At 45.1% G+C, this 26,083-nt stretch overlaps 1 protein-coding gene across 1 annotated transcript in view; it reads right to left on the reverse strand.

The window, feature by feature from the left end:
• Positions 1-26,083, reverse strand: part of TEK (TEK tyrosine kinase, endothelial) — an 88,050-nt gene that overhangs the window by 27,373 nt on the left and 34,594 nt on the right. The window contains exons 4-10 of the mRNA XM_015418149.1: positions 20,237-20,548; positions 12,784-12,894; positions 11,792-11,947; positions 9,759-9,890; positions 8,114-8,254; positions 2,848-2,990; positions 216-368 (exon numbers count right to left, since the gene is read on the reverse strand). Coding sequence (XP_015273635.1) covers positions 216-368; positions 2,848-2,990; positions 8,114-8,254; positions 9,759-9,890; positions 11,792-11,947; positions 12,784-12,894; positions 20,237-20,548 — 1,148 coding nt within the window. The remainder of the gene's footprint in view (positions 1-215; positions 369-2,847; positions 2,991-8,113; positions 8,255-9,758; positions 9,891-11,791; positions 11,948-12,783; positions 12,895-20,236; positions 20,549-26,083) is intronic.

Below are 26,083 nucleotides of genomic sequence, written 5' to 3' on the forward strand. Positions count from 1 at the left end.
CAATAAAGGGCATAACCCCCAGGTCAATGTTTCAGCCAGTTTACATGCTATTTCATAACACCAAATATAAGTAAATATATTAGCAAATATAAGCAAAAATCTCAGAAAGCTTAAATTTCAAGGAGGTAATTAAAGAGAAGTTTTTAGAGAAGTCCTAAACAGATACATCCTTCTAAATCCAATGAAATCAAAGAGTGAATTGACCATCAGCTTACCTTAAGGACTGTTCCATCTTGTTTTATCAATTTAAATTCTTCTTGTGTAGGAAGCGGCTTGCCAGTAGCTATACAACTCGGGTGAAACTCTGAGCCAGAATTGAGTTCCAGTGCATCCTGTAAATTCTCTATTTCGGGCGATTCATCTGAAAGCTGAACCTACATCAGGCATGAAGGAATTATAACATGCTACACCCTTTTCTATTTATTTAGATATAAAAAAAGGTTACCATTCTTGACCCTTTTGGATAACCTGGCCCCAGTTTACAAGCATAAAGCCTAGAAAGTAGAACTGAAATATCTGATCATTTTAATCAATACAGTAACCAACTGAAGTTAGCTGATAAACATAACTTAGGCCCCGGTCACACGGGCTGGATATCGCAGGGGGGGGGGAAGGCGTGGCTAATTGCCCCGGAGCACACGTCCTGGTCGAGGTCCCGTGGTTAGGGGGGAGATGCCGACCAGACAGGTAGCCTGCAGCACGGCACAGAAGCCGCGCCGTGTGATTGCACTAGCAATCGCTCTTTGTGCGCATGCGCTGTTGGGCGCTGTTGCGCAACCTGCGGAGACTTGGGAGACAAAAAAAACCCTTGTGTGCGACGAAGAGCGGCAGGCACCAGATGCCACGTAAGTCCACCGGAAACGCGATCAGACACCCGCCCCTGCCCCGCAGCTTCCGGAAACTAGTACCTTGGAGGTACTAGTTTTTTACTCTGCATCTTCAGCGGGAAGCCTCGGGTTAGCCACGGGAGCTCTATGCTTCCCAGATGTTGCGATGTGATCACGCCCGGAAAATCCGCCTACCATCCATATCGTCAGCGCGGCAAATGCTCCGTGTGACCGCAGCCTCAGGCTTTCTTTGATTAATCAGTGAGGGCACCTTTAAATTGACACTGAGAGTTAAGGGCATGCTCATCTATTGTCTGGGGCTATTTTGATCTTGGTGTGCAACTGTTAATAAACTGCTGCAGACCCAGGTTGTCAATGGCTGAACAAACATAATTAATCAGAACACCAAATCAGGCTGAAGGGCCAAAGGAAGGTTTATATTTTAAGAAAAGGGTTAGGCAGAAACTTCTCTTTAGGGTCGACAAGGCCCAAAGTGGACTGTCCAGATTTCTGATAGCTAGAGGCACACTGAACATGGCCACTGTCCAGCCCTACCTTTCCCCAGGCCTGGTGGTGGGTCAATGGGAAGCATAACACTGGACAGGCAGGTATATTCTAACTAATTTATGCCAGCTTGTTCTAACAGCCTTAAGGAGCCCCCCCCCCATTTTGTAATCCATGAAAAGATTGGCCTGTGCTTCAGTTCTGCCAATAAAGCTGTGGCCTCATTAAACCAAAGGTTGCGCATCAAGTCTTCATTCTGGGTGCAGGGAAAAGGTAACATTTCCAGGTTTCTAGCATGGTATGAAAACTGCCTCCTTTCTGCTTGTTCTCCTTCCATGGCTATTTCGAGTAGATGACTTGACGATGATACTCCTATCCGCTTCCTTGGCTTCTCTTACATGAAAAGAGTGACCAGGGTAGTCACATAACTCCTCCTAATGGGGGAGGCAAAGAAGCCTGGGGAGGCAATTTCGCATTAAGCAGCCCCGCCTCCTCCTGTTCTGCCGAAACTGGCAGCCTCCGTCCTCCTGTGCTGCATGACCATTTTAAAAAAACACAGGCTGCGGTCACACGGAGCATTAGGCACGCTAGAGAGACAGAAGATAGGCGGATTTTCCGGGCACGATCTTACCGCCACATCTGGGAAGCGTAGAGCTCCCGTGGCTCACCCGAGGCTTCACTCCAAAGATGCGTGGTAAAAAACTAGTACCTCGGAGGTACTAGTTTCAGGAAACCGCGGGGCAAGGGCGGGCGCGTGATCGCGTTTCCGGTGGAATCCCATGGCATCCGGCGCCCGCCCATGTCCCCTCGCAAAAAGTTTTTTTCCCCCCAAGTGTCCTAGGGATGCGCACAAGCACCCAATGGGGCATGCGCACACGTCGGTGTACAGAAAAACCCCCCACCCGTTTGCCACAGCGCACCGCTTCTTTGCCGTGCCGCAGGATTGTGGTGTGATCGGCACCTCCCCCCTACCACCGGACCTCCACGGGGTGTCTGCTCGCGCAACCGCGTGTTATTTTGCCCTGGGGCAAACAGCCCCCCCCCCCGCATTTTCCTGCCCGTGTGACCGCAGCCACAATGTGAAAATGGTGCATGTCTGTCCTGATAGTTAACCTTGTATCAGGCTTCCAACTCTCTTTTGTTGACCATGAATTCACTTGAAGATACGAGCAAATTTTGTATGTAGGTAAGGCTGCCAGTTCCAGGTTGGGAAATACCTGGAGATTTGGGGGGTGGAGACTGAGGAGAGGAGAGTTTGGGGAGGGGAGGGACTTCAGTGGGGCATAATGCCATAGAGTCCACTCTCCAAAGTGGCCATTTTCTCCAGGTAGACCGATCTCTGGCACCTGGAGATCAGTTCTAGTAGCAGGAGATCTCCATAGCACCTGGAGATTGGCAACCCTATATGCAGGGCAAGAGTTTGGGACAAGTCCTGGGCAAAGCCATGGGGAGACATGAACCCTTGGCACAAATGTTACGCGGAACACAAATACTTATTGTTGCACTACAATGTTACCTTTGCTTTACCTTCTTTTTCACACTGTAGGCCATGCCAGCCGGGGTTGCAGTTGCAGCCCTTAAATCTGTCACACCTTCCTCGGTTATTGCAGTTGTTACATGCCACTTTGCAATCTGGTCCATAAAAATCAGACTCACAAGCTGCGAGAACACACAAGCATCAGAACAATCAACAAATGTGTTAACCAACAAAATTCTCACTCTGAATGCTGTTGATCAATTGACCATCACTTCATTTGAAACTGCTACTGCTGTCCATGGCATGCCTCTCCCTTAATCCTCAGATCTGATGAGATTGGGCTATACCAGACTGCCTTCCCTCTTTTACATTGTCCTAGCAGTGGTTTTTATCACTCAGCCCTGGAATTCTGAGCCTGAAAATATTACATTGACATTGTTACCTTGCTCTTACTACCTCAGCAGCTTTGGATTGCCTTCTACATAGCTTCTGGATCCTCCCCAACACCTATGTGCAACAGAGGTCTTCCTGGAAGATGATACCACAGTTCACACTGGAGTTAAACTTTACCACTTCTCCAGGTACGTCTCTCTTCTGAAAATTACTCTGGTCCTTTCCCACCCTATATTCTACCTTCAGATACACCTTCAAGTTTTGCTTTTCTCCTGCCTCCAAAAGTGCTTTTTGAAGTTTAATCCTAATAACATTTGATAAGAAGAACATAAATGTTACCAAGAGGTTGCCTTGCCTGCATGTTGTTTGAGTAATAATCTTACTCTTTGATACTGCCTTTACCTTTCCATTCCTTAATTCCACATGCCATCTTGAGTATGACCTTTCTAATGGTCTAGGATGTTCCAGTACAGATTCTATAGAAGCTCTTTTTCATCTGGCCCAGTCTAGAAAGGTCTGCCCACCACTTAGCTTTTGATGATTTATTTCGCATGGAGACAGAGATTACCCTGAAATGCCACAATAGCCTTTTTGACGTGGCAACACTTTCCTATGGAAGCCTTGGTGTCACAGCAGCTGCTAATGGCATGCAGTGGCAACAGGGCTAACAGATGGCAGCTTTCTCCTCATTTTCCCCACCCCAATTCCCATGGGAGCCATTCCAGCTGCCCTGCTACAGAAGGGAGTGTTACCCAGGGGTGTTTTGTTGTTGTTGTTGTTGTTGTTGTTGTTGTTTTAAAAAAACAGTAATAGACCTACTGATAAAAATACTGATATTGATAGATCAATCGTTGATGTAAAAAGAAAGCCTCAAAAAGGTCCTTTGGTGGCATGAAAGGTGGGGAGATGGCTGCTGTGGAGACTGGGGCAGAGATAATGGCTGCTGTGTAGGCAGGACCAGGAAAGCCCAGACCCCCCACCCCCCTACATACACAGCCATGATATCTCCCAAAACTTTGGTAGTTTTGGTAGCTTTGGTAGATAGCAGATAATGGCTCCCCCACCCTTCAGACTAGAGCCAAAGTGTCTTGGGTCTGATGCTGTGGGAAATGTGGAGAACAAAGCTGCTTCCCGATAGTGTAGAACCAGACCAAATAAGGCATGTGTATGTGATGCTCATCTTGCGCCTTTTCCGTTCTAGGTATGTGCTAATTCCACGAATTCCAATGGCCCCACTTCAAAGAAGAAGATGCTGCAAGGTTGCCTCCATGCTTGAGAGGAGATGGATAGAACCTAATGACAGACTCTCACCATTCTACAATTAAGGATACATCAATCTCCAATTCCGACCTATTACGTTTATTATTACCCTAGTTGAACCCAAACAGATGATAGCCATATTTCTATTCTGTTAAAAACATCTTCATTATTCTGCATGCTAATTCACTGCCCACTCTCTATACGTACAACTGTTATTTCTGTTTCCATTTCATTGTGTCTGATGAAGTGTGTGTGCACATGAAAGCTCACACCTTGAATAAAATTTTGTTGGTCTTAAAGGTACCACTGGACTCCAACTTTGTTCTACTAATTCAGAAAGGTCCTTGACACTGAGGGGCCAAATTAAGTTAAGATGCTTTGGAATTCATGACTGGATCTGTGGAGTGGTTTTTTTTATTGGTAGATAGCAGACAATGGCTCCTTCAGACTAGAGCCAAAGTGTCTTGGGTGGAGATTAACCCTTCTCCAGTCTCATTTTCTCAAATTCCTTGGAGCTACACTTTGTCCTGTGGGGGGAAACATACAGGATCAGGGGCACAGACTTTCCAATTTCTTCAAGGGGGGAGGGCTAGGGCAGAGGCATCGCTGTGCTAGGCCCTTAAAAGAACTGGGGCCCAGTGACATCACAGGGAGGCCCAGTGACATCACACGCCATTGTCACTATCTATGGAGACAGAGCCATGTGGGATTTAGGGAGGGACTCCCCAGAAATGTAGGGGGGCCTGGGAACACCCCCCCAGCAATGTCCCTGGGCTGGGCTAAACCCAGGAAAAGGTGGGAGTTGATCAGTGATTGTAATGGTATCTCAGTTATCTCCTTCTGTGTCCTGTTTCTGAAATTCACTTTTAGAATAGTCACTTTAAGAACTGCAAATATACATACCATGTACATAGGACAAACTAATGGTCACAGATCTGACAGTAAGAGAGGCAACACAGAAAAGCCCATAGGGGAACATTTTAAGTGTTTTCCTGGACATTCCTGGACAGGTGTCTTGTTTCTGCTTTATTCATAAGGGTGACTTTGTACTAAATTGTGGCATCAGAGATGCCTTCATTTGGTAAATGCATGGCTGGAGTCTCTGAGTCAGGGCAGAATACAAAACTGTTGCTGTGCACTCAATTTCTGAGCAATGTACAGAGTTCAGAGTAGTAGCAATCTTCTCAGTACTCTGGGACTGGAATAGCAGTCCCTGGGATTAACAGAAGTGTTCTGGGACTGGAATGACAACTCCTGGGGCTTTCCTGGCTCCCATTATCTCCAATGGGCCTTCAAGCCTTTCCCATTGTTTTCAGTGGGCAATCCTGTTGTTCCTTTTAGTACATCCGAGTTGGTTGCCCCTTTGAAACTATACCACACCATTTTAAGTAACAGCAAAATGAAGAGCGTGAGCATGTAGCAAACTTTCCTAAAATCTCTTTCAGGGATTTCCCCCCTTTAAGATTCTCAATCCTTGGTTTGGTAATCACAATGGACTTGCTTTCTGAAGTGTTTGCATCAATAACAGCTACTGAAGTTGCCCAAGCAATGATGAATGCTGCCAAATGTGCAGACAGAAATTCACCCAAAATTGTCACCCAACACAAATTGTCAACATGAGCAAAAAGTGCTCAATACAAGAGAAAGGAGGAAAAGCAAGCAAGACAAATATGATTTTTGAGCATGATATCTGTGAGGACCGTAGCATCATGGGCCATTGCAGTGGATTCTTTTCAGGGCATTTAATTACACTGTTCAGAAAATGTTGGAGGCTTCAACCTAGCTCCCCTAGCTCTGCCTTTCCCTCCTATATGGTCTCATTTAAAAATGGAAGTGGGAAGGCTTCCATTGAAAGCTATTACAATGGTGCATACACACAAAGATGGAGGAAACTGAATAATGTGTTCTTTAAAAGTGTCTCACACTTTCATAACCCGGGGGAGGGAAGTGATTTTCCTCTGAAACTCCCGGACGGGACGGAGACTACCCCGCCGGTGAGTTGAAAGAAGAGCTTAACCCTAGCTGAAACAGCCCTCCCCTTCACTACCATGAAAAAAATAAAACTTCTTTTCCTGTGGCTAGGAATGTTATCAAATCTCTTTCCTCACTGAGGTAAAGGCAGATAAAGTTCCTAAAGACTAGCATTTGACACCTCCCTGCTAGGAGAAGGGGAGGGGAGAAGGGGGATGTTTAACAATCCCATTGTCTATCTTGCTAGCTCAATTAGCATTTGTAAGAAAGTGAGCCTGGAAGGGAAAAATTGAGGCCAAAGTAAAATAAACCACACAGGAAAGTTTTAAACTCAATATCGCCAGGCACTAGTTGGCTGGGGGAGGCCCAGTTTTCCCTGGAAAAATTCGGGGAAGGCTTGGGCTCCTGCCTCCCCCCCGTAGTTTATGTCTATGTTCAGGATGCCAGTATGTTGATGGTTTGGTTCCCCAGTTAGGTAAACTGCAGCACTAGTGAGCGGGAAAAATTTGAGGTCAAGAAAATGGTGCTGAGGAAAAGAGTTAGCCCCTTCCCAGGGTCTAGCATTCTCGTTCATAGCGATTAGCCCCTCTCCTTTACATCCCATTTATTTATATGTGTATAGAAATTTTGCTTTCTGCTTTCTATATCCACATGCCTTCTCCTGTGATGTCTTTTGATACCATGCTGTCTCTGTTTCCTGTTGCAGGCCAAATGGTTCAGGGCAGACCAAATGGCCTGAACTACCTTAATAGCCATGCCATATAACCACACATTCTTTCACACCTCTAAGTGGAAGAGCCAGACCTGATGGCTCCTGGCTCTGGCCCGCATGCAATAAGTCACGTAGGCAATGGAGAAGCTGGAGTTTGGGTCATGTGACTTCATGCATGGTCTCCAAACTTCTAGCCTATCCCCACATGCAGCTATGACAACCAACAATTGGGCACATCCCCTGTCCGCTCATGATTGGCTGATGGCCACAGCTGATCATGACTGGAATTGGAGTATAATTGTTTTGGTCCCTCTGGGAGTAGTAGCTTAGCTCTGGCTGCTCTCTTGCTTAGCTTTCACTTCCTCCTCTTGTCATTATCTGTTTTATTGCACCTGGAAATGCTGCCTCGTGAGAGACAAAGAGTTGCTTTGTGAACTGGAGCACATGGGTGCAAGGATGGGATTTCTCTTCAAAATCCCTTGGTGTCTAATTGGACTATATACCTTGGACACTCTTGGAATATGGACACTTCACTGGTAACTATAAATATCTTTAATGTGTAGTTAAGGCACAGAGCCATAGGTTTTTCTTGTTTTCAGTAATCTCTTATATAGTCTGTACTGAATAAAAATTATTCTTATTTCTAATGGGTCTCTGATGTTGTAACTTGCATTCCAAGCCTAGATCTTGTAGCCTGACGCTCCCCACACATGCTACCTTGGTAAGAGTGTGCAACTCTATATTGAGTTGCTAATGTGGTTTGTCCCAGATGCCAACTAAGGGTTTGGAATCTCTCCCTTAGGAAAGGCAGGGACTAGGTAAAAGAGGTTCTGGTGGCATATTGTTCTGAAAACCAGAGAGGATATAGACCATCTCGTGGTTTGTTGTTTAATATACTGAAAAGTACAGGATTCCCTCCCATTCCTGGACTGGCTTGGGTGGGCAAAGACCTGTACAATATGGTTTTACCTTCATCACATTGGAGTCCCTTCCAGCCTGAAGCACAAGAACAGCCGTATGGGTCAGGGAGGCAAAACACAAACAATTTACAACCGGAGTCTTCCTTACAGTTCTCTTTGCAAGTCCTGCCAAATGTGTTTTCTCCACAAGCTATAAAGAATCAGAGGAAAATATCACACATGTGAAACACCTGCTGTTGCAATGAATATTCACAACAATACCTCTGGTTACCCACAAAATACTGGATGTGTAACTGTATTGCGGATCATCAAACAAAATTCTAACCTTTCCCAAACACAACGCTGTAATGGAATTAACTGAATCACTTGAATCCGATTGCCTTTAACACAGAGAAAGCTATAACAACAACAAAGCTCTGCTTTGGAATGTTATGTAGGTCAGAATAAACTGTAATACCTCCATTGACTCCCCTAAAAGTTTACCCAAATGACCAAAACAATGGTGCCAGAGTTAAGATGTGAGATTATTTGCATTGCAAAGATATTAAACACTTTAAAATAATCCACAGGTATAAACTGAACAAAAAGTTCCATAAGATATTTATAAAGGCAGAGAAAACTGAGAGCTATACAAAAGGAACCACTCCAAAACCACATGCAGGTGTGAATCTGCTCCAGAAAGAAAGTACAACTACAGTAACCGACTGATTGTGATTCCAAAGTTCATATCCCCTCAAAAAATGATGCAACCAGAAAGGTCCTCCGTCTCAGTCTGATCCCGATGACAGGCTAGTCCACATCTCTCTCTGCTTAACCTACTTCACAGAATGGTGGTTGTGAGGATAAACCAGAGAAAGGGAGAATGAATTGTTTTAGATATTTATATATTTATTGTATTGTGTTTTTATGATGTTAGCTGCCCTGAGCCTGCCATGGCAGGGAGGGCTGGGTACAAATCTAAACAAACAAACAAACAAACAAACAAACAATGGTGTAAACCACTTTAGGCCCCCACTGGGGAGAAAAGCAGAGGGGAAATATCTAAACCAATACATCTTGTCATAGCAAATTAATTAATTACATGTTTCATGAAGAAGTGCTTCCTTTTGTCATTTCAGAACTGGCTGCCAGTTGCAATCCCACGCGCACTTAAGTAAAGGTAAAGGTTCCCTTGCTCGAAAGCCAGTCGAATCCGACTCTAGGGTTGCGGTGCTCATCTCCGCTTCAAAGCCGAAGAGCCAGCGCTGTCTGAAGACGTTTCCGTGGTCATGTGGCCGGCATGACTAAACACCAAGGCGCACGGAATGCTGTTACCTTCCCACCGAAGTGGTACCTATTTATCTACTTGCAATTTCTTGCTTTCGAACTGCTAGGTTGGCAGGAGCTGGGACCAGAGACGGCAGCTTACTCCGTCATGCGCACACTTACTTGGAAGTAAATCCCTCTGCATATAGTACTTTAGAAAGAGCATGAACAAGATTATAAGTGACTCAAGTTCTAGACAGATATAGATCTCTATTATTATTCTCCTTGGCCAGCTTCTTTTTCTAACCTAACCTAAGAAAGGCTTTATTTACTAGGGCAGGAGCTCCAGCATTTTGATGAGATGCCTGCTGTTCAGCTGACACTGGGACGGCTGTGATGGAAGCTGTTTGGCTCTTTGGTGTAAAATACAAGATAATACTTCCTCTTACCCTTTTCACATGTTTTCCCCATGAAGCCTGGTGGGCAAATGCATTCCCCAGTGTCTTCATGGCAGATGCCGCCATTCTTGCAGTCGGGACAGTGAGAGCTACAATCTGGTCCCCATTTCTGAGATTCACACCCTTCATGCAAACACATAAGATTTGATGAGCTAAATAGTAAAGAGATTCTGGCCCCTTTCACTTTACTATTCTAAACTGGATGTTATCTGTTGTTGGCCCGGTTCTGAGTAAAGCAATACAGGGATTGGGGTTTCATACAGCAAATTTCATTCTGGTAATGAGCCGTCTCTGAAGCAATCTGGCCATTTCAAACAGTGCTGCACTAAATTGATGCCCTCCCGCAGTACTTGCCAAATATACCCTAGATCTCTGCACACAATGACAAAGTATGTGCAGAAGCGTTTCGTAAAAGTGAACTGTGCTGTTGATCAGCAGCAGCAGCACCTCTAGCATAAGTCAAACCACAGCAGTGATACTGACCATGACTGAAAGATCACTAGCCTCACAAATATCCACACAAAACACTTGCCAAACTTCAACCACAAACAGGAGAAGTTTGCGTCCCAGAGATACCTACTGGAGATTCACTTGGCATTGGCAACAAGTCACCAGCCAATCATGTCTGGGCATTCATGAGCTGCATGGATGGGTAAACATCAAGACATTTGCTACAGACACCTTTGGTTAGCAACTTCTGTAACACCCATCACTGATGCCCAGAGCAGCCATGGCCCAATGAGCTACTACCAATATGGATTACAAAGGCTGTTTGAAAGGGCCCTCTGAATCAAAGAGGGCTGTTTTTTTGGTCTTGTGTGAAAGCTTTAAAGGCTTCACATGGTTGCCTCTCAGTGGGTCAACCATCCTCCAAGGGGTCCAGGAGCCTTCCCCCAACTTTAATGGATCTTTTTCCAGTGGAAGGATGGGATGGAGGCTTCAAACTTGAGCCAAAGGAAAAGGTGTGGTATAAATATTTCAACAAATAAATAAACTTTGCTCAGTGGAGAGGTAGGATAAGCACCCATGCCAGTAGCTCTAAAATGAGTGAAACCACAGCTTGGGCAGATGCCACCAAAGGAAGGCCACTCAAAAAGGCCACATTTGGCTTTAATGGAGTCCACTAGTCACACATAGTAGTCCACTAAGGGATCAGCAAACTTCCTGGTTTGTTCTATGAGGCCACAAAAAGGGAGGCAAGGGGAGATATCAGGTATCTGGCAGACCATAACACATGTAACAACTGACAATATCTCTCATGTAGGTCTTCAGAATACAAAGCTTGGACATCAATTTCCACTTCTGAAGAAATAAACATTGAAGGGCTTTAAATATATGTTTCACCAGATGCTGCATTTTATCCTTTGGCTGCTGTAAAGGAGTAAACATTGTGTGTACTAAGTGTGCACAATGTGTTGTAGCTTATCTAATGCTTGACAAATGAGCAGCAAAGCCAGGATGTTTAGACAGCCTGTGCGGGGTTGCCATATGCGGCCAATTAGGTTGGTGGATCACAAGCGATGCAGGCTTGGATATATCTTTAGATATTTGTAACTGATAGCTAGAAGTGAGAGACTCTCTTGGGCGGGGGTTTGGCATCCTGTTTCTAGCCTAATGTAGGAACAGGTGACATTTACTCTAGAATATATGTCCCACAAACATAATGGCTTATATCCCACAGAAGATTTCTGTGTGCCCAACAGCCCTTGCACACACATGTATGTAAAGTGCCATCAGGTCACAGCGAATTTATGGCAATCCCATAGGGTTTTCAGGGCAAGAGACTTACAGAGGTGGTTTGCCATTGCCTTCCTCTGCTACAGACCCTGGAATTCCTTGGTGGTCTCCCACCCAAATACATACCAGGGCCAGCCCTGCTTAGCTTCTGAGATCTGATGAGATCCGTCTACCCTGGGCCATTCAGGTCAGGAGTTGGACACAAGAGGAAACACTAAATTTACTCACTAAAATGACCCAAGGATTCTTATCTATAGTTCAAAGTTCAGAAACAGGTCAAAACTTACTCCGTACTATCAGCCTAGTATAGGCCGAGTTAAAGTGGTTTCCTCCTATGTATCTGGCAGAATAAACTCCCGCATCTTGTAGCTGGACCCCCCTTCCAATTGGCACTTTCAGCAGTTCTGGAACTTCCTGCCTGAGGATAGAATATATGAAAGTACCTGTAGAGAAAAGAGCCCCAAAAAATAAGACTGAAGACGAGAGCAAACAGACAGGTGCACTTCCTGAAGGAAGAGATTTACATACGAATAAAACAGAAGTTCAGCTCCACCTTAAAGACTAACAACACTTGTGTCACATTTTGCCACAATAGACTAACATGGCTACCCCCACTTAAGTAAGAAAACAACTCAGAGAGGGTTCACACACGTATTTGTATTATTTAATGATTGCGACATCAGTGTCTCTCATGAGTGAAACAATGATCACAGATAAAACTTTCACAGTTCTGAGTGATCACAGATAAAACTTCCACAGTTCTGCCAGTGAGGTGCAGCCAACCATCCTTCAAAGAGCCCTCCTTTTGCCTACGGAGTCTTCCTTCAAACTGAGCTCTTTCTCCATGGAAGTGTAATGTAAGTTGGAGGAAGGTTCCTTAGGCTGGAGAAAGTCTTAAAAATTTGCTCAGTGGGGCAGTAGGATAGGGGTAGGGCCCACCCTATCATTTCAGACACAACATTTTTTTCACTCCTAATATTCAGCTGGCAGAATAGGCCCCGAGAGATACAGGCCCAGTTCTGGCAACAATCTAACTGTGCAACAGACCTCTGGGAAGGTCCTACTGGTCTCCATCATGTAGTATAAAGTTGTGAAGCAGCAGGCACACCATCAGGCTGCCCATACAAATGTGTGACGGCACAATCGGAGCTAATTTTTGATGGCCCCTGTTCACCCCTTTAATGAGAAACCACAGGTGAGGCTTCCCACATCACAGCCTGTGTAACTTCAGCATGTCTACTCAGGAGTCAATCAGAAAGGAGAAACAGTACATGGGTACCATTTTTGTAGATCACTGCATCTTCCTCCTTAACCACCTGTCTGTGGAAGGGAATGCTGATCAGTTCTTCCTTGTTTGCTGTAATAGTTAAGGCCACTGGAAGGAAGGAAGCTAAAACAAAAATAAACAAAAAAGAATGTGGATCAGCTATGATAAACATAACTTCTTTATGAATCCTCCCAAACAGAAGATGGACTGACACACTGGTGTCTGCTGGTGGGGACTGCTATCAAAATTTAACTAACTATTCATATAACTCAATTCGTTTAGAAATACACAGGAATCCTGTAGCACTTTAAGACTAATGTTTTATTCCAGCATAAGATTTCATGAAGTAAAGACAACTTCTTCAGATGCACACGAAGATGGATCTTCACTATATAGACGTTTGAAAAAACCCTTCTATTTCTGCCCTGAAAGTCATAATGCTTAAACAAAAAGAACTTCAGATGGAAATTCCAGCTTATTAGGATCTGTTAAATTCCACACCACTTTTCTGCTTGGCTTGAATAAAGACTTGAGATTTCTCACTTGTTACAAGTTTATTTATTTATATCCCACCTTCCACTCCACTGGGGACTCAGAGTAGTTTACATCATTCTCTCCTCCTCGTCCTCATCTCCTCTTCCATAATACAAAACCTTTGCAGAACCTGGGACTGACTACCAGTTACAGAGGTTAAAAAGCTTTGCTTAATTACCAAAGAATGACAGTCAGTGCAATCCTAAACACGGTCCTACCTGGAGCTTAGAAGGGTGTAACTCCATTTAGGATTGCACTGCAGGTTTCTTCCCACATGTGCCATCAATAAAAAGGAGACCATCTTAAATCTGCATATCTGTTACACTTTACAGTAATAAAAAACGTTTTGTGTATAACCCTTCTTTAGGGAGATCATCTTGCATTCCGTGTTGTTTTTCTTTCAGGTAAAACTAAATACAGTAGTAAATGGCATCTGCAGATTTTCTGTTTACATTTCAGTTTACATAATTGCATTTTACCCTGTACTTCTTGCTCTGTTTGAACCTTTGCAAACAAACAAACAGACTTCAAAACGATACATCCTAGGTTTAATTTTGGCTTCCCTGAGTCACCCTTCCAGAGCCTGGCTCTATTTGAACACGTTGTTTAGTTTACCCACACAGTCTGCGGTTCACAGTATTGTTATAGTGGAAAGGAATCCCTGTTCTTCAGTGGGCTCAGTTCCAATATATTTTTAGCTCGTGGCCTATAACTGAGGAATCTGTTTTTTACAAATAGCCCAGATTCACTATTCAGAGAAGAACAATACTGGGGTTTCAGCAGGGTTTGTTTGTATCACTTGTCAGTTCAGGATCCAGAGCTTTTAAGCACACTTGTTGCAAGATTTAGTTCCTTTGCTGCTGCTGCTGCTGCTGCTGCTGCTGCTGCTGCTGCTGCTGCTGCTGCTGCTGCTGCTTTGGAGGCTGCTCTCAAAGCTAGAGTTGCCAAGTCGCGGCGGGGGATTGTAGCTCTTCACAGAATCCTTGCCACGGGGACAGCGAGACACGTTGCACCCGCTGTCACCAGGATCTGACACTACGTGTCATGTCCTGGCGACGGCAGTGCAATGCGTCTCGCCGTCCCCATGGCAAGGATTCTGTGAAGACATGCAGATCCCCCACTGCGATTTGGTGAGATTTGGCAGGCCTACTCAAAGCTCCTCCTCACTGAGTGATTCAGGAACAGCATATCACGTGCTAAGAGTGGTGGCATTTGATAGTGGCCTCCTATGTATGCATAGCTCTGGAATCAGCACTTAGCATCACTGTCAAGATCTGGGCTGTGCCACCAGAGGCCTACTAGGCCCAGGGAGCCTGGCTAGCAGTAGGGGAGGCTGAGCCTACAAATCCCAGAAGGCCTTGGGAAGTTTTGGCGCCGATTTTGACCAATAGGGAAGAAGAGGGTGCAAGAGGAAAAGCTGTTATTCTTCCCAGGGAACAGGGCCAGAAGAGAGGCTGCTATGGGGAAGAAACCCTCATCCTGAGGGAAGGGTGAGTAGTCTAAGGTCACTTGAGATAGTGAGCTAGGGACAGTATATATTTAGATGCATTAGGGCATTTGATTTATTTTATTTTCGACCACTTACTGTTATTATTCTGCACCTTGTTTGTTTGACCTCCTATAAAATAAACCTTTTCCTTGTTGTTTTCTCTGCCTGGTCCTCACGCCTATTATTTGGTTAAAAAGGAGGTCTGAAGGTCTTGGGAGGGTGCTTTGGGTCTTCTCAAGGGATCCTAAATTCAGAGTGGTGACAGTGTCAGGTGGCACCTCACCTGAGCCATGACAATCGCAACTCAGATCACAGAGGGAAAGACCACCGTTGGTTCCTTTTGGATACTTTGCATGGACATGGGGACTTTTTGTCTATTCTTGGAAATACCAAATTTAGCTATCCACAATGGGGGAATCATGCCGATGGAGGAAGATAAACTTTGGCCACTTTACAGAGAAATTTTGCTTATGGAGCTGGCTTAATGCCTTTCACCTACTACGTGATATTGTACAGTTTGGGTTCTATTATTTCTTTATTTTTACCTAGGGCACCTACCATATAAGTATCACATTTTTCTTTCCTTCTGATGTTTGCTTTACATGTGTTCCAGTCAGTACTAGGGGTAGATTTGAATAATTGCTGAGTTTCATGTTTTCAAAGGAAGAGGTGCTATTACATCTCTGTCTCAGTAGTCTTTGGGACCACACGGGATCTTTTTTGCACCTAGCATGGCTTAAGCCATCTGTCTCTGGCCCACAGGTTGTCAGCCCATATAGAGCAGAATTTTGGGGGCTAGGGAACATGGGGTCAGCAATGTTGGCTGCATCAAAACATCACTTCTGAGGAAAACCTGGAAGTGATGTAGGGTAGCTTTAGGAGTTTCCATTGGGTCCTAGAGCTACCCTACATCACTTTCAGATTTCCTCTGGAAAAGACATATGCAGCCCATGTCTCCAGGTCGGTTATTTTTCTCCCACTTCCCTGTAACGTGAGACCTGGCCGCCCTTTTTTGGACTGACTTTTTGGAGGAGGAGGAGGAGGAAGAGGAAGAAGAAGAAGAGTTGGACTTATACCCCACCCTTCACTCGGAGTCTCAGAGCAGCTTAGGATCTCCTTCCCTTCCTCTCCCCACAACAGACACCCTGTGAGGTAGGTGGGCTGAGAGAGCTCTAAGAGAACTGCTCTTGAGAGAACAGCTCTGAGAACTGTAACTGACCCAAGGTCACCCAGCCGGCTGCATGTGGAGGAGTGGGGAATCAACCCCAGTTCTCCAGATTAGAGTCTGCCGCTCTTAAACACTACACCAAACTGGCTTTCAGGACCTGCTTTTAGCACATATGCATAGAAAGCAAAGGTACCACACCTCTTGCTCTTTTGGCATAAATGCTGAGAGGACCAATAGAATTGTGCAGCAAAGTCAGTCAGTGGTGGAGCCAATTCCTTTTTAGTACTACTAGCAGGTTTAAAGGACTTCCTCTTTGAAGAAGCACACCTTTGCATTCTTACTCTTATTCTCCCCACCACCTATGGGCAAAGTTTCCTCTAAACTGAGTTAGTGCAAGCCAGCTCACAGCTTTTTAGCCTCCAGCTCACACATTTTTTTCTTTGCTCGGGAAGGAAGGCTCCCGAGCAAACTAATTTAGGCAGTAGCCAAATCGCTCGCTCACAACTTTAATGCCAGTAGCTCACAAAGTAGAATTTTTGCTCACAAGACTCCACAGCTTAGAGGGAGCATTGCCTATGGGTGCGTTCAGACGGGCAGCTACCCTGCCATTGGCCAGCTCTAATTTGATCCAGATCTTTTTTATCCAGCCTTGCATGACCAGACAGCTCCCCTTACCATGCGTGTACTCTGCAGTGGATTGTCTAGAGTCCACCTGAAGGAGCCACGAGGTCGGGTTTTTTTTTACAAATTCTGTTTGCGCATGCACATCTGTGCCTCAACGTGTACTTGGTTTCCCACGCATGCACAGAATTGAATGGTTAAAGCACCACCAGTAATACCTCCCTTTAGGTACCATTTCAATTAATGCAGTTCATAAATTTCACGGGCCATTCAGAAACATGAGATTGTCCGGAACGTTTGAGTGGAGCTCTGTGGATGTTGCACGTTTACGTGTTTGTGCGTATATCACTAAGAATTTTTTAAAATGGCGGCCATTTGGGATGGTCTGGAGCAGAGCATCCCGATGGGCTGATTGCACGCTGGAACAATCAGATAGAGGAAAGTCCATCATTGGCCCGTCGGCAATCAAAACTACTGGATTTTCACCGGTATCTTTTAAGTACGGCTCCCTGGCGGGGCTAAACATACTGATCACATCAAAACATCACTTCTGAGGAAAACCTGGAAGTGATGTAGGGTAGCTTTAGGACTTTCCATTAGGTCCTAGAGCTATCCTACATTACTTTCAGGTTTCCTCTGGAAAACACATATGCAGCCCATGTCTCCAGGTCAGTTTATTTTTCTCCCACTCCCCCGTAATGTGAGACCTAGCTGCCCTTTTTTGGACTGACCTTTTGGAGGAGGAGGAAGAGGAAGAAGAAAAAGAAGAAGAGTTGGATTTATACCCCACCCTTCACTCGGAGTCTCAGAGCAGCTTAGGATCTCCTTCCCTTCCTCTCCCCACAACAGACACCCTGTGAGGTAGGTGGGCTGAGAGAGCTCTAAGAGAACTGCTCTTGAGAGAACAGCTCTGAGAACTGTAACTGACCCAAGGTCACCCAGCCGGCTGCATGTGGAGGAGTGGGGAATCAACCCCAGTTCTCCAGATTAGAGTCTGCCGCTCTTAAACACTACACCAAACTGGCTTTCAGGACCTGCTTTTAGCACATATGCATAGAAAGCAAAGGTACCACACCTCTTGCTCTTTTGGCATAAATGCTGAGAGGACCAACAGAATTGTGCAGCAAAGTCAGTCAGTGGTGGAGCCAATTCCTTTTTAGTACTACTAGCAGGTTTAAAGGACTTCCTCTTTGAAGAAGCACACCTTTGCATTCTTACTCTTATTCTCCCCACCACCTATGGGCAAAGTTTCCTCTAAACTGAGTTAGTGCAAGCCAGCTCACAGCTTTTTAGCCTCCAGCTCACACATTTTTTTCTTTGCTCGGGAAGGAAGGCTCCCGAGCAAACTAATTTAGGCAGTAGCCAAATCGCTCGCTCACAACTTTAATGCCAGTAGCTCACAAAGTAGAATTTTTGCTCACAAGACTCCACAGCTTAGAGGGAGCATTGCCTATGGGTGCGTTCAGACGGGCAGCTACCCTGCCATTGGCCAGCTCTAATTTGATCCAGATCTTTTTTATCCAGCCTTGCATGACCAGACAGCTCCCCTTACCATGCGTGTACTCTGCAGTGGATTGTCTAGAGTCCACCTGAAGGAGCCACGAGGTCGGTTTTTTTTTTACAAATTCTGTTTGCGCATGCACATCTGTGCCTCAACGTGTACTTGGTTTCCCACGCATGCTCAGAATTGAATGGTTAAAGCACCACCAGTAATACCTCCCTTTAGGTACCATTTCAATTAATGCAGTTCATAAATTTCACGGGCCATTCAGAAACATGAGATTGTCCGGAATGTTAGAGTAGAGCTCTGTGGATGTTGCACGTTTACGTGTTTGTGCGTATATCACTAAGAATTTTTTTAAATGGCGGCCATTTGGGATGGTCTGGAGCAGAGCATCCCGATGGGCTGATTGCACGCTGGAACAATCAGATAGAGGAAAGTCCATCATTGGCCCGTCGGCAATCAAAACTACTGGATTTTCACCGGTATCTTTTAAGTACGGCTCCCTGGCGGGGCTAAACAGACAGATCACAGAAGTGGCACCTTTCCCAGATGTGACTGTCTGATCATTCCCTTTAAATCCACCAGGCGTCCGTGCCTGGGGCGGATGTAAAGACCCGTCTGATCAGGACCTTAACACAATCTGACATAGTCACCTCCCCATCCCTTCCAGCCAGTTCTCCAGTGCTTTGTATACACTTGCAGCATGAAGCACCACCTCCCCATTAAGGAAGTCATAACTCTGGGCCCTCCTCTTCCTGTGAGTGTGATGTTACACTAGTTCAGCTCAATGGGTTCCATGCTGCCACTTCAGGTTTAGGTTCAGGCTGAAGACTATGGGCTTAAGTCTCTAGAAGTGGGGAGTCTACAAGGCTTCACATGGGGTGGGGAGCTCACATCCTCCATTCCCCTGCTGATCCTTGGGGCCCCAATGATAAGGGGAAGCTTGGGCTGGAAAGCGGACATGGTGATGGGATGGGGCTGGTCTTGGACTGAAAAGCATACTGGATGTTCTACTTCTACTAGTCATTGGGAAGACATAAGAATCTGTCCACTGCACTGACACTGCAACCCTAAACAGAGTTATAGCCTTCTAAATCCATTAAGTAAATCCATAGGGTATAACTCTGTTTAGGACTACTCCCTGACTCTCCATTTGTAGCTTGTATTGCCTACATGGTTTCCAACGCACACTTTCCAGCATACCTTCGTGACCATGAGGGCTAGAAAGTTGCTTCTTGCGAACACTGAATACTGAGATACTTAGGAAGTAGAAATAAATTACCACTACCACATTCTGTGCTTTGCTAAACAGTACACATGGAGCCCTGCTTATACTTCAGGGTTTACATTTACATGGCTGTGTGACTTCCACAAAGCACCAATATACAATTTAAGAAAACATCCTTGAGTTAACTTGATCCTATCCCAAGTTAATACTTGCCCATACTTAGTATCTCTCTTTACTTCAAGACCGATTTAGAAAGCATTATTTATTTGGGGAGTTGTCTTAATTTTTTTAAAAAGCATATGCACCTCTTTCTGTCTAATGGGTATCTAAGGTGGCTCTAAAAATACGATGCAATGTACACAATAAACCAAGAGATTATAAATCATAACAGCAGTGATAATTAAGCTTCATTTAAAAGAGCAAGATGATAATTTAAAAGACAATTGCATTGTAAAACCCAAAAACAAGGAAAAGGGGGGGGCAACCACCAAAACTCAACCGAACAGGCTTTGCCTAAGGCCTAAGAGGTCCCTAATTTCGTTGAATCTGTGGGCACTTTTAGAATTTTGAGAGTAGGGATGGGAGCTGCCAAAATGGCTGCCATGGAGGGTCAAAGCCAATTACAAAATGGGTGCCATAGGGTGATAGAACCAGGTACGAAACACTGCAAAGTTGCAAATCAAGCATCCTTCTACTATGGAAAAATTGTTTTTGGGTTCTCCTGCTCCAATGTGGTAGAGGAAAGCTGGGATTGGCTCTTTATTTGAGGAAGAGATGCTTTGGGGGATGAAACAAATGGATACCAGGAAACCCCTCAGTGGACATCATGGTACCCTTAGGGAATCACTGCCTTAAAAGATGACAAAAGGGGTATTATGTACTGGGTCTTGAAATTAGAGTGCTTCAAATGACATACAGTACCTTCTTGTGGCATCTTCATTGTGTGTATTCTTGTAATTTGATCTTTGAATTTTCCTTCACAGTAATAAGCGCCAATGCTTTTGTCTGACTGTGCCCTTTGCCATACCACCTTTTTTGCTGTTCTTCGTGTCTCATCTTCAGTTACTATTAGGGGGTCTTGATGCTGGTTCATTAAGGCTTCATAGTCGCGCCCAATGGTGACAGAATCTGGTGACCACCAGCTTGGTGCAATACAGATTAGCGATGTCTCTGAATCAGCCACAGTAGGAAGAGAATTGATCAGCATCAAGTCTAGGACTGCTTCCACATTACCTGCAAAGAAAGAAGAAAGTTGTTATGTATTGAACCTGAACTGTCCTTGCAAAAGGACTGAGCTTGGGATGCATAACAATAGATTGCTAGGATCCTAGAATAGACCAGTAGGGAGACAGGGATCCTAGAGTAAACCAACTGGGGAATGATAGAGTGTAAATAGCCTATCGTTGGGAGTGGGGTGTGTTTGGGTGTAACCCTTTTCAGGCATAAATTCCTGGCTTCAGCCAGGGATTGCAGTCTTCTTTCTCTTGCTGAATCACTAATAAACTATGAGCTGATCACTTCTACGTGTCTGAACCCAGTATATTTCACTGGCAACGAAGGTGGGACCCCAATGAGCGAGCCTGACCCAGCCTCCAGCACCGCAATGCGTAACAATCTCCAGGACTCCGCGCCTCCCATCGCTCCATGGGTCATGACTGCCGCTCCGGGAGTAATTCCTGCATTCGACCCCACTTACCCGGAGCTTTGGGAAGCGTGGGTAGAGCAGCTGAGGTACTTCGTTCGGTTCCAAGGCATAGACGATGCAGACAAGAAGAAGTCGCTCCTGCTCAGCACATGCGGACGCGCAACCAGCTCCAGGACTCCGCGCCTCGCATCACTCCACGGGTCATGACTGCCACTCTGGGAGTCATTCCTGCATTCACTCACCCGGAGCTTTGGGAAGTGTGGGTAGAGCAGCTGAGGTACGGTTCCAAGGCATAGACGACGCAGACAAGAAGAAGTCGCTCCTGCTCAGCACATGCGGCATTGCCACGCTACACCTAGCCCAGGGCCTCATCGCCCCTAAAACCCTTGAACAATGAACTCGTCAAGGCCCTCACCGGCCATTTCATGCCTTAACCAACCAAGATGGTGAAGCACAATGTTTGAAGAGTCCATTTTCCTGTCGTCCCGTCGTCCCCGTGTTTTCCCCCTCATGATTTAAGATTAAGATTAGGGCAAAACTATGTGTTATATGTGTTGCCAAATTTGCATTTACTGAAAAGAAGAAAAAGAAGAGTTGGTTTTTATACTGCATTTACTGAAAAGAAGAAAAAGGAGTTGGTTTTTATACCTTGCTTTTCTCTGTCTTAAGCAGTCTCAAAGCGGCTTACAATCTCCTTACCATTCTCACTACACAACAGGCACCTTGTGAGGCAGGTGAGGCTGCAAGAGCTCTGAGAGGCCTGTGACTGACCCAAGGTCACCCAGCGGGCTTCATGTGGAAGAGTGGAGAATCAAACCCAGTTCTTCAGATTAGAGTCCATGGCTATTAACCACTACACCATGCTGGCTCACCATGCATATTATCATAAGGTAACGTGAATGGGTAGGGGGGATGCACTCATCCCTTTACTGCCAGATCTCACCCTTCAAGTGCTACGTTCATACCCTAAGATAATATTTCTCCTACCCAGACTTACCACTGGTTTTGGGGTCTGAGGAAAAAAATTCAAACACTCTGGATGGCTATTTGTAGTGAAAACCAACAAAGGAAAGTGATAAGCACATGCTTCCTACTTTCTGATTATGCCCTGCTAGTTCACCAGCCTCTACATTTGCCCTGTGAGGTTACAGTTCTTCTAGTAGAGGAGGGAGTCATATTTTCCTACCCATTTCCCTCAACTGCCCATCTCCATGTTGTGGGGTTGCCAACCTCCAGGTAGGGCCTGAAGATCTCATGGAATTACAACTGATCTCCTGAAGAAAATGGATTTTCTGGATGGTGAACTCTAAGCATTATATCCCTCTGGGATTTCTCCCCTCCTCAAACCCCATGCTCCACCCCCAAAATCTCCAGGAATTTCTGTGCTCAGAATTGGCAACCCTACCATGTTGCCACTCATGCTGTTCCTGAGGGCTCCTTGACCCTCTCCTAGGAGCAGAATTTGGGTGGGGCTTATCAGGCTGCAGAAGGAGTGGGGAGATACAGAAAGCTGCCTCACTCTGCGGGTGGTGAGTTGGACCAAGTCCCTGTGTTTTCCTCACAAATGCATGGACTACCATTTTTACGAGTATTTGTTTATGTAACAAATATATCTCTATGTATGTAAAACTGCCAACCTAGCAGTTCGAAAGCAAGAAATTGCAAGTAGATAAATAGGTACCACTTCGGTGGGAAGGTAACAGCGTTCCGTGCACCTCGGTGTTTAGTCATGCTGGCCACATGACCACGGAAACGTCTTCGGACAGCGCTGGCTCTTCGGCTTTGAAACGGAGATGAGCACCGCAACCCTAGAGTCGGATTCGACTGGCTTTTGAGCAAGGGAACCTTTACCTTTACCTTTATGTAAAATTCTGCGATTCTGTGGCAAAGATATGTCACTGCAGAGGTTCTCTTTGCAAACTCCTCTGTTTCTATGTGGGATAAAGCAACACGCATCTTCTCTCCCAGTCTTTCAAAGGCAGGACATAAATGTTTAGCTCCATCAGAGGTCCCAAATACTTAGCCTTCTTTCAGTTTCTTACACTACAGTCCTATGCAGAGTGACTCCACTGGAATCAATAGGCTTCAACTGGAGTAGTTCCGCGGAGAATTTCACTGTATATAATCCAAGTTAGTAGACATCACTAGGCTGTGTCAATAAATAAGTTAATTATGTGTTTGAAGAGGTACTTCCTTTTGTCTGACTGGACCCAATCAATTTCATTGGCTGTCCCATGTATTGGCTGTCCCCATGTATTAAGGGTGTATTCCAGTTGGATACTTTGTTTGGATGTAAAATCTGAGCTAACATAGGACCCAGTTTTGTCTGATAGCTCTTTTTTAAAGGGCATAATTCACTTGTTCTTGCTGTGATTTTTCCTTTCAGTGAAATTCAGAGTACAAACAATCACTACATTTTTTTCCTCCTGTGGGGTGACCTCAGCTTCCTTTTGCCCACGCTATGCAAAGACAGAACAGGCATAGCCTACAATTTTAGTAATGATTCAGGCATTCGACCTGCTACCCTCCTACCCAAGTTTCAAGTGAGCTGTCTGCCTTTAAAAAAAAGAATTAAAGTGGTCAGGGTCAGTGCCAGGTTTTTTTGCACACTAGGCGAGGCTACCTCCTGCCACCCCCCTGTGCACCCACCAATTTTCAAACATAAATGCATTTTAGGAAGAATGAAAAACACAAAATTTGAAATTGCTATTTTTTTTTATTGTGAGAACAAGTAATACAATCTTTGGCCCCGGTCACACAGGCCGGATATTGTGGGGGGGAGGTGTGGCTAATTGCCCCGGCGCAGTTTGATGCGTGATTACACAATCAGACACGCCGGCGGCACACCACGGGTCCTTCCCTTGGCGCCGGTGGGTAAACGAGGGGCCGGAGGGGAATCCCGCGCGCCGGCGTGATCACACCACGGGCGTCTGGAGGCAGCCCGTGGCAAACGTTTACTAGTACCTTGGAGGTACTAGTTTTTTAAGGCGCATTGTTGGCGGTAAGCCACGGGTGCGCTCCACTTCCCAGATGTTGGGGTGTGATCGCGCCCAGATAATCCACCCACCATCCGTGCCTCTCCCACGGCAACTTTGCCGTGTGACCGGGGCCTTTGATTTTCTCTCTGAAACAGAAAAACACAAATCACAAAACATTTTGAAAAATCCTGTTAATTGTGATGATGAAATTTGTCTCTTTAATGTTTCCATTTCAGGCACATCAGAATCTGGATGAGAAAGAGATTGTATGGGGGCTTGAACTTGGGTCTTCTAGATCCTGCTCCTACACTCTGACCACTACACCACACTGTCAGTAGCCCCCAACCCATCTAATTATGAGCTGATGCAGTTGCCCTTAGGATAAGGATGCTCCATCATCTCTAGAACAGCAGTTTTAAAGGGACAAAGAAAGTTGGCCCTCATACAGTTTTCAGCTGGTCTGATGTATGGCTCCAGTTAAGACTGTGTGAGGCACAGTAAACAAATTAATTATATGGAAGCGACTACTACTTTGGCAGCACTTACCTCCCCAGACTTTTCACAAAGCTAATGAGCAAAACTAGGAATCTGTTTGATTAAAGAAAAGAAGGCTATAATGCGGAAGAATCTTACTTGGGACTAGAGAATGTTTATTTTGAGCATCAGCACCAATCTAAGTCACCAATGCCAAATAAACATCAAATGAAATTCATTCAGCAGCTTGGTTCTCCTTTATTCAGGAATAAACCACAATTGAACTCAGTAGAACTTACATCTGAGTCAACACACATAGGACCAGACTACTCACATTTTTATAGGCAAGAATGATCCTCCATGCAAATATCAACAATTCAGCATCATACGTCATACTGATATGGAAGGGATAGGTTTGGGAAGAAGCCATAGATCATTGGTACAGCACATGCACATTTGTGTGCACAAAGCCATAGGTTCAATCCCTAGCATCTCATTAAAAGGATCTCCACTAGTCATGCTGAGAAGAATCCCTGCTTGAGATTCTGGCTAGATTTGACTTGATGCAAAACAATGTCATAAATAAGTGCAATCCTAAACCCATTGACTTCAATAGAGGTCGTAACTTTGCTTTGGCTTTGCACTGTTCCCTTCTGAAGCTCAAAGGATACCATGTATTCATGAGAAGAATGAGTGGAACTAGAGGTGGGCATACATTGGAATGACATGGGGGGGGCTCTCTGGTCTTCAGGCATAAGGCTTTCTCTACTTCTGGGATCTTGCCAAGTTATTTGTGATAACTGCACTTACTTCAGCAACACCCCCATCAGTAAACAGCCTCTCAAATTTCATGTGCATCACTTGACAAGGGGGTTTCAGCTGTGCTAGGTTTGCTTTTCTTTTTTACACATCCTTGCCCACACAGTGTTTTGCCATAATCCGCTCCCCATAGCATCTTTGGGAAAAAACAATTTGGGCTGAAGTAACCTTGGCCAGTTTCTTCTACACTTTGCAGTGAACAAGGAGAAATCAAGATGTCCTGCAACCTTTGCCTGATCCTCTTTTCCCATTACCTGCCATGACAGAAGCACCATATTTTGTTTCTGTGCAAACAAGTCCTCATGTTATCTATCTCCCGAACAGTCATTCCTTTCAAATGACTTCCGGTTGTTTTCCCCCACCTATCAATCCACACACTACCACTTACTACTAAACTACTAGGAGAAACATGCAAGTAAATAAAGATGTAAAGGATCTGACTGCCCCTGCAACTGAGACAGAAATCTCATTTAGCTGATGTCCAGGGAGGTAAAGCTGGCATCAGGCTGCTTACATACAAACCGGTGCTTGAAGTCTCTATAATTTTATCTAGTTTATTTACTTGTTGTCGACCTACAGACTTCTCTGTTTGAAACAGCGACTCTACCCTTAAAGCAAACTGTCTAAAAGGAGTCCAATTGCAAGCCCCCAAAGAAGATGATTGGAGAGATGTCCAATAATGCATTCGACCACCTCAGAGATTACTCCAGATATGTATCCTTTGCTTAGGAGAGCCAATTCCCATGGGGAACTTTGCTTTGCAGGAGGAAAGCAAGAGGTCCCCCCGCCTGCACTGTGATGCACTTAGGGTTGCCAAGTCCATCTTCCACCCCCAGTGGGGGACTTTGGGGG

The sequence above is a fragment of the Gekko japonicus genome, unplaced genomic scaffold (genome assembly GCF_001447785.1).
Source record: "Gekko japonicus isolate JY-2015 unplaced genomic scaffold, Gekko_japonicus_V1.1 scaffold1798, whole genome shotgun sequence".
NCBI classification, from domain to species: Eukaryota; Metazoa; Chordata; class Lepidosauria; order Squamata; family Gekkonidae; genus Gekko; species Gekko japonicus.